The 12396-nt window shown below is 37.6% G+C and overlaps 1 protein-coding gene across 4 annotated transcripts in view; it reads left to right on the top strand.

Moving 5' to 3' along the window:
- The window catches only part of FRY (FRY microtubule binding protein), a 159439-nt gene that overhangs the window by 77185 nt on the left and 69858 nt on the right, over nt 1–12396 (top strand). For all 4 annotated transcript variants that reach the window (XM_005426367.2, XM_031061396.1, XM_031061397.1 and 1 more), the window contains exons 18-27: nt 1789–2044; nt 3140–3322; nt 4202–4288; nt 5834–6093; nt 6447–6636; nt 7395–7519; nt 7711–7768; nt 10365–10456; nt 10659–10831; nt 11913–12073. In XM_005426367.2, coding sequence (XP_005426424.1) covers nt 1789–2044; nt 3140–3322; nt 4202–4288; nt 5834–6093; nt 6447–6636; nt 7395–7519; nt 7711–7768; nt 10365–10456; nt 10659–10831; nt 11913–12073 — 1585 coding nt within the window. The remainder of the gene's footprint in view (nt 1–1788; nt 2045–3139; nt 3323–4201; nt 4289–5833; nt 6094–6446; nt 6637–7394; nt 7520–7710; nt 7769–10364; nt 10457–10658; nt 10832–11912; nt 12074–12396) is intronic.

Below are 12396 nucleotides of genomic sequence, written 5' to 3'. Positions count from 1 at the left end.
CCAGGAGCCTGTGCTGTTGAGATGGAAAGCTGTTAAATATTTTCTTTTCACAAGAGATAAAGTTACGTCTTTGAGTTAATTGGTTCTTGTATTCACAGTTTGGTTTGAGTTTTTCATGCTCAAAACAGATCTGTCTTTTGATGGTTTTCAGAAGGAGTCTGTAAGTCAGCAGCTAGACTTTTTTTTCAGGACAGCTGCATTCAAATTATAAACCATGAAGCAGATGTCAAGTATACACTGTACCTTTTGCCCTTTCTCTGCCCACTGCAACCATTCATTACAAATTCCCTAGCAGGTCTTAAATTTAACTGACTAAAGTGCAAACAAACTTGTACTTGCTTCCTGCGCTGCCTGTCATACAGTGGTAGTACAGAGATGCATTCTTAAGCTCAATTTGAATTTCATTTTGTTAGATAGTGCCACTGGGCAGTAACTTGGGCTTAGGAGATGTCTTTTGTATCCTCTTCTCTGTTATTGCTTTGTGTCATTGTGAATGTCATTTCATGGGTGACTTAATTGTGGTCTCGGAAGGTTTTGCTTGTTTATCTGGTTTTGGCATTTCAAAAGGGAGACAAAAATGATTGTTTCTTATCCCAACAAAATACTGTGTTTCTAAATAAATATAGAAAGTCACATGCTTATTAAAGCATAACAGTTATTTTTGGAGTCATACTCACCAGGGGTGAATTTTCATGGCAGTTGTTTTCTTTTCGCTTAAATAAAATGTCCCCTGCCTCCAAATTAGGCAGCTATAATGAACCAGATTTTTTATGAACCACATCTCATCATACGCTTCCAACTGAATGGACTTTGGTTCCACTCCATTTGCTATTTTGGGGTTTTTTCTCCTAGCTTTCTGTCCATTTCATTATAATGAGTCCTTCTTTTCAACTGTGTAGATTAAATGTAGATAAAATACTTTGAAAATGAGTTCTAACACACTACAGAAAATTACAGTCTCATGGGTAATTAAAACAAAATACATCATAAAAGGCAATGAACCAAAAATTGCAGAACACACTAATCTGAATTTACTTTATTCTGCCAACTTCTAACACAGAATTGGTTTGATGATTTCTGTGTCAAAAGAAAGTGTAATTTTTTTTATGTTGAGGACTTCAACATGATGCAAATAAAGAAGAAAATAAAATTTGAAAATGGGATCTGAAATGTCACTATCTTTCAGAAAGACTTTGAGGGTGTTCAGTGTGTTTCTAAAAGTATAGAAAGTCTTGAGGCTGTTTTCTGCACTTCCTCATCCTAAGTTATTTAAAACATAAAGCAATTTTTAATTCAAAGGCCTAATTTTAATTCTTTTGAAGATTTGCTTTCATTAATTGTCAAGATTTGCATCTTGGCTAAAGATTTGTTTTAACTGTTAGCTGACCTGTTGTGACTCTTTTATTTTTATATTTCATGTTAAAAAATAAATGCATGAATTCTGAAATTATGTATTTATTTCTAAGCCTTTTATTATCATACCTACATGGAAGTCACTGAGTTATGAATAAATAAAAAATATACTGAGTTTGAGAAAAGTTGCCAAATTATGTACTTTAGAGATACCCTGTTTTAGGAGGGGAGCACACTTCTTTTTGATCCATGAATATCTTCTGCTGTAGCAAGAATTACAATATAAAAAACAGATCAAGGATGTTTATTGTGGTCAGCAATAATGAAACCATGATAGCATCGTCCACCATTGTCAGCGGGAATTTTCCATCACTTTCATGTAGTGACAAACATTCCTCATATCTTTTATTATCTGACATTTACTTTTACTTACAGGCTGTCCATCCATATGGATGATGAACTTCGACACATTGCACAGAATTCTCTCCAGGGCCTACTTGTTGACTTTGTTGACTGGCGGGAGGATGTACTCTTTGGTTTCACTAATTTTCTGCTACGTGAAGTGAATGATATGCATCATACCCTTCTTGATACTTCACTGAAGTTGCTGCTACAGTTGCTTACGCAATGGAAGCTTGTCATACACACTCCAGGAAAAGCTTCTGAGCAGGCCAAAACCAGATCTGCAGAGGTATGGAATCAAGAGATCTGTGTCCTAACATTTTTACTAATTGAAAGCAGAAATTATGTTCCTTGATAGTGCTGTGGTTTGTGTGTTTTGTATTTACTCACCTGAGAAGAATTCACTATGGAAAATTTTTTTTTAGGTAATTAGTTCACGTGTCTTTTGAGGACAGCCATGTCCTTGTGTAATACAGCAGATGTTGTTGTTGAGCAACATAAGAGAATGCATGTCAAACTGAAATATGCACATCAACAAAAGCATATAAAGGGAAATATGTGTATGTAGATGTGGCAGAAGGACATTTTCCCAGGGCTGAAACAGATTGATAATGCTAGTGGGAATGCTGTGAAGAGTGAAGTGGATCTTCTTTTCCCTTGGTTGATTCAGAAACATCAAAAAACCTGATTGTTACCGTAGCCTGCTGTCTCCATGTGTTACAAACATTTCTGGGAACTGAACAGCTTTTCTCCTGCTTCTCCCATCTGCACTGTCCCACAGATATTTTCATTATGAGAACTGATTTTTAGGCTTCTAGTCTTCTAGACTAATCACACGGAGTATGTTTTCCTTTGGGCAAACAAGATGTGTGTTTCATATCACAGAGGACCATTAATTAATAGGTAATAACAGGAGCACATACAAATGTAGAAAAGAGAGTTCTCACATACTTTTCATTAAATATTGTTACACTTTACTAGTGGGGTTGGGTTCTAGAGGCCACCTACCTAAGGTGTTGGCTGCTACAGGACCAAAGAAGGACCAGAGGACATGCTATCTGGAGTAGAAAAAGTGTGGTGTTCACCATCTGACTGATTCATTCATTCATTTTTTAGTGGAGGGTGGGAAAAAGTGGGTAGGTTAATTGAAAATAATAAGAAAGGATTTGTTCAAAGGACTCTGCTCATACATTGCTTTTGTGGAACAAAAAATCAATGAAATTTCATTTTTTGAGAGAATATGTCAAGTTTCCCAGTCTGGCATGTACGTGGCCTCTGCATTTTGACTCTTTATATGTCCTAGTTAATGGATATTTCTTGGAGAACTGGTTAGCAAACACCACCTCTCCATTTCCCCCCCCCGCCCCCTTGCACTGTTCTACAGTTGATACCAAACGGATCCAGCCACAGGATGCAGTCTGAAAGGAGCCCCTATTCCAACGTCCTGCATGCAGTCGAAGGCTTTGCACTGGTTTTGCTGTGCAGTTTCCAGGTGGCGACGCGGAAATTGGCTGTTTTAATCCTCCGAGAAATTCGTTCCTTATTCTTGGCCCTTGGCCAGGCAGAGGTAGGATTTTTCTCTTCTGAAACTTTGAGTTAAAATTTCCCGAAGATGAAGCTCAAATCTGCTATTACAGTTGCTTTTAACGTAATTGCTGCAGTGTAGCAGGTATGCAGTTAGTTTATAAAAAAACATTTGATCTCAGCTTACTGTTTCTATTTGCCTTAACACTGCAAACCTTTCTGTTGACTCAACAAGGTAACATGAATGGCAAATGCCCTATGTAAGAATATGAAGGGAAATGTACAGCAACTTCTATTTTCTCTTGGAATGATGTGAATGTAAAAACCTTTTCTACTGCATGGGCCATTTTTGTATTGTCAAGATTATAAATTTATATTGGAATTAAAACCCATTCCTGTGCCATACCATTGTGGGTGAAAAAACCCACAGCATAAGACACCTTTAAGATCATTAACATATATTTTCCTTCTATAGTAAAGACCTCTAAGTCTTTTTTATGGGTACAGAAATATGGAGAGTCATGTTGTGTACTGGTGGTCACAGCTCATCGAGCCATCTAAATGCCTAAGAACACAAATATGTGTTTTCATGGCGAAGGAATGCTTCAATAAACAGTAAGCTAATTTTTCAGTCTTTTGATACTAGCTATCCAGAGTCTTTTGGGATTTTCTGATATGGGCTTTTGTTCACTAAGCAGTGAGCTATAGCCACAAATTAACTTCATTTCAAACCACAGCTTGGACCTAGTTCCGAGATTAATTTGGAAAAGACAAAATGTACCCATAGTTAACAATGAATATTTTTAGATGCTTCAGAATCATGTCATAATTTTCAGATGTTTCTGTTGCATATCCCAGAAACATAAGAAGGGAAATAATTTGGTCAGGAGAGCAGTAAACTTGTGTTCTCTGTGTTATTCAGGATGATGACAGACCTATGATTGATGTCATGGATCAGTTGAGTTCTTCTATTCTTGAAAGCTTTATTCATGTGGCTGTTTCAGATTCAGTAAGTACTACTTTACTGTTACTGCTCGTGTTTGCGTAACAAATATTAGACATGAAATACTAAAAATAATACTGCTAAAAATTAAAGAAATCATACACCTTTAAGGCTCCAGCCATCTACCCAAGAGCTCCAAGGCTCCACAATGTCCCAGACAATCTGTTCCATGAAAGTGATGGTACTATGAATATGGAAGATACTGCATACAGAAAAAAAGAACAGTTGAGAAAGTCTTATCGCTAGCACCACCTAATGCTGGAGGCACTCACTGCTATCATGTGTTTGAGAAGGGAATCAGCTTTAGCTCCCTTGTGTCCTCAGGAAGTGGCCCTGTCTGCATACCTGAGCGGAATTCTGTGTTCTCTGTAGCATAAGCTCCAGAGTAATTCACAGCAGGGGTGAATCTCTCCTTTTGCTCTCTCAGGGGTCTGATGTGTCTGACATGCATCAGAGGAAGCAGAGATTGAGCATTTTAAATAAAAAACTGTCAGTAGAAGAACTGATACATAAGGCAACTGATTTTGCATGCTGTCCTAGTGATTAGTGAGAGGCTCATTTCCAGAGGGCAGGAACAATCAGTTTGGGACAGTTTTCCACCTAATTGAGTTTAAAGTAACAAATGTTCCTGTCCACATTGAGTGCCCTTTCCAGGGTTGTAGGTTTGAGCCACATATTGTGTGCTTAAAAAAGTAACTCCAGCCAGTAGTCAAGCCTCACACAACTGCTCACTCACTTCCCCCCAGTGGGATCCAGGAGAGAATCAGAAGGGTCAAAGCTGGAGAACTTGGGGGTTGACATACAGACTGTTTTACTGGGAAAGCACAAGCCATGCACACAAGCAAAGCAAAACAAGCAATTAATTCACCAGTTCCCATGGGCAGGCAGGTGTTCAGCCATTTCCAGGAGAGCAGGGCCCCATCACGTGTAGCAGTGACTTGAGAAGCCAAATGTCTTCACTCCAAACGTCCCTCTTCCTTCTTCTTCCCCCACTTTATACACTGAGAATGATGTCATATGGTCTGGAATCTCCCTTTGGTAAGGTGGGGTCACCTGTCCTGCCTGTGTCTCCTCCTAGCCTCCCAAGATCCCCCATCATCCTCACCAATGTGGCTGTACAAGAAGCAGAAAAGGCCTTGGCTCTGTGCATGTCCTGCTCAGCAATAACAAAAACATCTCTGTGTTATCAGCCCTGTGCTCAGCATAAATCAAAACACAGCCCCATACCAGTCACTATGAAGAAAATAAACTCTACCCCAGCCAAAACCAGCACAGAAGGGGACATTAAACTAGTGGGGAGGTTGGGCCCCTGTGCATCTGGAAACAGAAACTGAACAAGAAAGAGACATTCTGACTTCATAATACAGGAATTAGGAAATTTGTCTGAAATAGCAGCACCTGGGTTTGGGTGTTGCAGTTTTTAGAGGCCAAGGTTTGAATTTTGTGCTTTCATTCTGTTCATTAATAATAAAGCAAAGCAAATGTGTTGCCTCTGTGCCTGGTTTCTGACTAGCACACCAAAGAGTGTTAATTTATCTTTTCTCTCCACAGACAACAATCCCGTTAACACACAGCGTGGATTTGCAGTGGCTGGTGGAGTGGAATGCTGTCCTAGTGAATAGCCATTACGATGTGAAAAGTCCTTCCCACGTCTGGATTTTTGCACAGTCCGTTAAAGACCCGTGGGTTCTCTGCCTCTTCAGTTTTCTTAGGCAGGAGAATCTCCCAAAGCACTGTCCTACAGCACTCAGCTATGCTTGGCCATACGCCTTCACGAGGCTACAGCTGATAATGCCTCTTGTGGATCCAAAGTAAGTGGCAATCTGCATTTCACTTTCTTTTGTATGAGCTCTGTGATGTTAATGTAAACCTTGCTTTGGTCTCGTGTTTGAGTATCAGTCCACACATCCTGCAAGGTGTCACACAGAAATTGGTGCCACACAGGTTTGAGTTTCATAATTGCAACTCATAAGGTGGAAAACTCCCATTTTCTACCTTCGTTGATTTTTCCTGTGTGTCATGCCATGTTGACTTGCAGCTGGTAGATACAGAGCATGATTTATTCCCTCTTAAAATGTTTTAAAATACTGTAATTAAGACTTTGGTACTTATAATCAAGACTGGAAGATCGTTTTAAGAATTATGATTAATTTTTAAATTCTAGTATTCCTGTTAATGCAAAGAAAACAAGCACAGCAAGCAGTGGGGACAACTATGTTACTTTGTGGAGAAACTACCTTATTCTGTGTTTTGGAGTAGCAAAGCCCAGTATTATGAGCCCAGGACACCTGCGTGCTTCAACACCAGAGATCATGGCTACCACTCCTGATGGAACCATGAACTACGACAATAAGGTGATGCAACCTGTTACAAGTAAACTATTTCTTTAGGAGAATTTTAAGCTGCATCTACATACAAAACCGTATCCTGATGAAAATATTTCAGTTAGGGAATATTTTGATATATGCAAACTACATAACACACATAATTAACAATTAAAACATCTGTATGATATGATGTGTTGATAAATATTTGGCAAGAGCCATGTTGTTTTCAATATATTGCTTTTTTTTTTGCGTTCTGGGTGATGTGCATTCAAAATATAGAACGTCTGAACATGTGTTTTGAAGTTAACTTTGGTTTGTCATCCCCTTTATTTCTTTGTAGAGCACTCCAATTCATAAATTTAAAACATTAGGAAACAAAGCAGATTTCCAAATGCAAATTGTATTCCTGTTGGATATATGCCTGTCAGAAGCAATAATATATAAAATACACTTCCAAGTAGTAGCAACCTGAGAGGAGCAGTAGCTCCACAAATGCAATTACTGGAATATTTTAATGAAGCAACAAATAAAGTAAATTGCAATAATCTGTACTAAAGCAAAGAGATTTCCCAGATGTATTTATTGTTAGGTATTATTGAGATGATTATCTGGTAGCAAGCATCCAGTTAGACTGGTGGATAGATATCTATAATAGTAAAATCATTCCAGCATGTTTTTAAAATATGTATTGATTCTCAGACAATGTTTGTTTGTAAAAAATAATAAATTGTGTTTACTTAATATTGATATCCTGACAAATTCAACAATATTTTAATATATTTTAGGCTATTGGAACTCCATCTGTTGGAGTCTTACTAAAGCAACTAGTTCCTTTGATGAGACTTGAAAGCATAGAAATAACAGAATCACTTGTATTAGGATTTGGAAGAACAAATTCCCTTGTTTTCAGGTACTTCTCCACTTATCATATTCTCAGTTATTTGCCTATAATACAAGTGTTTTATTTTTGTTGTAACTTAAATATATATTTAAAATTTTACTTGTATTTTAGATCTCTGTTTTTATATGTTGGATAAAATATTTATGCTTTTCAAATGACATTAGATTTTGTTTAGAAGTATTTATGTTTTTTTGATTTAGGGAATTAGTGGAAGAACTCCACCCACTAATGAAAGAAGCCCTAGAAAGAAGACCAGAGGTTAGTTGCAAAAATCAAATGTACTAATTCTTTTTTAATGAAAAATTATTTTAAAAATAATAATTCTGTCTGTTTGAAATACAAATATATTCTTTTGTACTAACTAGAAAATTAATTCCATTTGCAAGAATTTTATTAATTGCATAATTTAAAATAATTCAATTTAAGCCTAGTTTAATTTAAATTCTATCAGTGATCTGAAATGTACAATATAGAATTCCATTCTGAGGAAAAATTTCCCATCCAATATGGAACCTCCTGATACAGAAATTGCTTATATGGGAAATTCACTTTAAGTATCTGAAAAAAAAAAAGCTTTAACACAGCTGGGCTACAAGCACATTTTGTAGCAGTGTTTAGATGTGCTTTTATTTTCAGGGCAGTCAGGGTCACCTATTTCAACTTCATGGAGTCACAGAATCACAGCATGACTGGAAAAGACCGAAGTGGTCCGACCTCCCTGCTCAGGCAGGGTCATCCTGGATCACATGGCACAGGATTCATTCCAAATACGTTCAGTTAACTGACAAATTCATCAGAGTTTTCACCTTCATTATAGTACTCTCTTTAGTTAGATGAGAAAGTAGCGCTGGAAGGGTTCCCAACAGATCTTCCAACCCACACAAGAGAGAATTCTGTGTTCTTAAAAACCTCTGGTGGTAAAATCTGTAGCCTCATAAGTATCAGTGTCATAGCAGGATGTGTCTATGCAGCTAAACTGAAAAGCCATAGGGAGAGCTTCAGTACTGGACTCAAGTTCTGCTCAGTTGTCCCTCCTTGACTCAGTTTTGGACCATTCCATCTGGCTCCAAGATAGAAATCTGAGATGGCTCATGGACAGTTCTTAATAATTCTGTGTCTGGTAAATAGCCACAATCATTTCCATTCTGCATTTCTTCACGCCTCGATTCTGTTGTGTGGCTCCATCCCTATGAAGTCACTGATTTGAAGGTCACTTGTTTTGATACTGGGCAGAAGTGGAGTAATACATCTTAGTGCAGACACTTGCCTCTGCATTTTATCTGTGCACCATTTAAGACAACTTAGACTTGAAAATCCTTTTCTGGAGACATGCATATCCAGTGTACCCTCAGGAAAGGAATTGCAAGAGTTCAGAAGTTTACTGTATGCAGCAAGAGCAAATTTAGCACATGGAATTGTCACTAGAGGAGTATGAGAACGAGAGACTGTGATTTTAATTCCTGTATTCTCCCTGATATGAATAAATGGGACACCTTCCTGCAAAGCAGTGCCACCTGGAAACCCAGGAGTGACTGTATGGGCTGTGTAGCTGTAGGGATCATGGCAGGCCTCCATGTCAGTAGGCAGGTGTCCAACGCACCAGAAACAATGTCCTTGAACATATGCTGTGACTAGGAGGAGAATTCCCAGCATGGCCAAGAGCTGCAGGGATAAACCAAAATGGACATTACACAAGATCCGCCCTGTGGGTGCTGGCACGGAGCTTTGCCAGATCACCTCTGACACTGCTGCAGGAGGCAGCTGTGTCTGGTAAATACTGTATTAAAACTGCTTTTTTCTCTACATGTGCTTCCTGGAGCCTTAAAGGTGTAACAGGAGAAAAACAGGGCTCAAGTCAAATGGCATAATAACTGGAATAAAACCTTTGGCTGGGATGCTGCAATTCTGCCAATTCTGGGTCAGAATACCAGACAAAGCATCATTTTGTTCTCCCACACATCTACTGCTAGCCATGGAAAGAGCCAGAGTCCTAGAAGAGATAAGCCTTTGATTTTAGCATTGCTCAGTTTTGAAGAGCAAAATCTGCATTTTCTCTGAGCTTTTCCTGTTTCTTTGAGTGCAACACAGCTTTTTTACCTTCTCATGTTTTTCTTGCTTAGGGTTGATGCAGAATACAAACAAGTCAATTTAGCCTTTCAGCAAAGAACAGGCCTTGTTGCATTCACGTCTTTCCAGGAAAGAAAGACAGAAAGGACAGCTTTCTGGAAGACAGAGAGATACAATGAGCCAGTTAACAACCATGCAGTCCTGTTCTGTGGGAGGGATTCATTACTGTGGGCAAGACCCCTGCAGTCAACACACCCAGTACTGGGCTGGAGTGGTGTCTGCTCGGAGCTCACTTGAATGTGAGTGATGGTGTGCTGCAGCATTGCCAAGTTCAGGAATGGCCAATCACTAAGGTACCTTCCTTAGGTCTGGATATACATTCTGCACTATAAGTGCCTCAGTAACCAAACTAAATGACATTAAACTAAAATTACTATCCGTTTTACCTGAAGATAACATGGGTTTTTGCTACAGGAACCTTGAATATTAGTTATTTTTATCCAGTATTTCATTATTTCATTTCCACATTTTCAATAAGTACTAAGGCAGTTGTTAATATTTTTTCCAAGAATACTTACAAAGACAAAAATTTGATCATATTCAGTTCCTTGTTGATGTATAAGCACAACGATATAGTGCAATCTCCAAAAGTATTTGGGTTCCTTTGTGAAGAAAATTCTTGAACTGGAATTCTTAAATCTCACTGTGATACTGGCATTTCTGAAGCTCGTAGTTTTTAATGTGTGCACCTATGCATATAAACATGGTTGTTATTTTAAATTCCAAGAACAAGAAACGTCGAGAACGACGAGATCTACTAAGACTGCAGCTACTGCGAATTTTTGAACTCCTTGCTGATGCGGGTGTTATAAGTGACAGGTAGGACTATCACTCTTCATAAGTACTGGTTTTTTACATGAAACAATTTTCAGTGTTTGCCACACTGAGATTATGTCAGTATGTTCTTTGAAGAATTGTGTGGTCTATCAGATATGAGAGAGATTTGCATGCATTTCTGCAGAAAACTGTAGCATAACTACTCTGTTATTCTATATTAATGTGCAACTTTCCTTTACGCTAGTACAAATGGAGCCTTAGAAAGAGATACACTAGCCCTTGGAGCCTTGTTCTTAGAGTATGTTGATCTGACTCGCATGCTTTTGGAGGCTGAAAATGATAAAGAAGTTGAGATCCTTAAGGATATGAGAGCACATTTCAGTGCAATGATTGCCAACTTGATACAGTGTGTTCCAGGTATGGAGCTAAATTATGCATTTAATATAAATATTGGAAAAGTAATTTTTTTTTCTTTTTTTTTGTCTGTGCTTTTTTCCCTGCTTTTGAATTTTCATATTATTGAATGTAAAGTGGAATGTAGAAAAAGAAAGTGTTCAGAAGTCTACTAAGATTGAAATAAAAATACCAATAAAGCTTGACAAAGCTTGTAATAGTCATGTCTAAGAATCACCTCTTTAAAAGCCTAGCAAAGAAATTGTCTGTGACCTCCAGGGGCTCCAGTTTTCTTCTTATTATTTTCTCCCACCTAACTTGATTGCCAGACTCTTCATAAACTCAGACAGACCTTAAAAAATACAAGTACGTGCAGACAATGTGCAATATTAAATGCAGTGAAAACCTTGCCCGAGGTTGAGACAGTATCCCATGTTACTTGAGTCCAACTGTATCACAAAGATTTATCCAATTGATTTCATGCTTTTTATATATTGCAATATCACTTCAGAAATATAACATAATTACATTAGCAAAAAAAAACCAAAAAAAAGCCTCTCCTTTAAAGGCCTGAATGTAATTACTGGAAGACGAGGTCTGAGGCTTTTTTTCATTTGCTCAGGTAATTCTGCTGTTCAGAATATATACCACATATTTGTCATAAACAAAGAGCCACCAAGTTTCTTTTATTTATTGTCCCTACCCATTACTGTATTAGAGTGAGACACATGTATTGTTTAGGCTCAAATTTAAAGAATAGGAAAAACCAAGTAAATATTTGCCATGAAAGGAATGCAGAAGGCAGTAAAAAATGCTGATTTTATAATTAGATCCTTAAATGCTTTTTTTCTACAATCAAATGTACATGTTTGTATAACTATACATTAATTCAAAACTGAAGGGTTTTAGAAATAAGATGCACCTTACTCACTTGGTTGGATTTTTTTAAAGGAGCTTAGGTACTTTGGAGTAAGTGTATGCTGAACATATAAAATCCCTTCTCTTTTTGTAGAAATTTGAAAATCATGTCATCATTGTGCCACATTAATATGTATTTAATATGTACAAATCACAACTATTTCTATTTCTATTTCTGTTCACTTAGTTCACCACAGGAGATTTCTCTTCCCTCAGCAGAGCTTGAGGCATCACCTGTTCATCTTATTCAGTCAATGGGCAGGACCTTTCAGTATTATGTTCACACCACTGGACCGTTACAGTGACAGAAATCACCAGATTACAAGATATCAGTATTGTGCATTAAAGGTACTAAAGTTTCACTATACAAAGCAGTAACAGCAGTTTTTTCAGTGAAAATACGAGTTGTTGTGGGGTCTATTTCCTTTTACTTCAAAGAAATTTGAATTGGCATACTTGATGCAAACTTGTATGCTCATATGTAAATGTACAGTGGTATCATAGAATATAGCACTGGATTTCTTTTTTTTTTCTTTGTTGACACTCTTCAAGGATAATTATTTTAAAAACCAGAGTGCAATTTGAAGTTTTACTTAGCTGTTCATTAATGGGTTAGCAGATTCAGCAAGGAGCTGTTAGACTCTGAAATTAGGTGTAGTTCAGATGCAGTA

The sequence above is a fragment of the Geospiza fortis genome, unplaced genomic scaffold (assembly GCF_000277835.1).
Source record: "Geospiza fortis unplaced genomic scaffold, GeoFor_1.0 scaffold181, whole genome shotgun sequence".
NCBI classification, from domain to species: domain Eukaryota; kingdom Metazoa; phylum Chordata; class Aves; order Passeriformes; family Thraupidae; genus Geospiza; species Geospiza fortis.
This window is presented reverse-complemented; position numbering and strand designations above follow the sequence as displayed.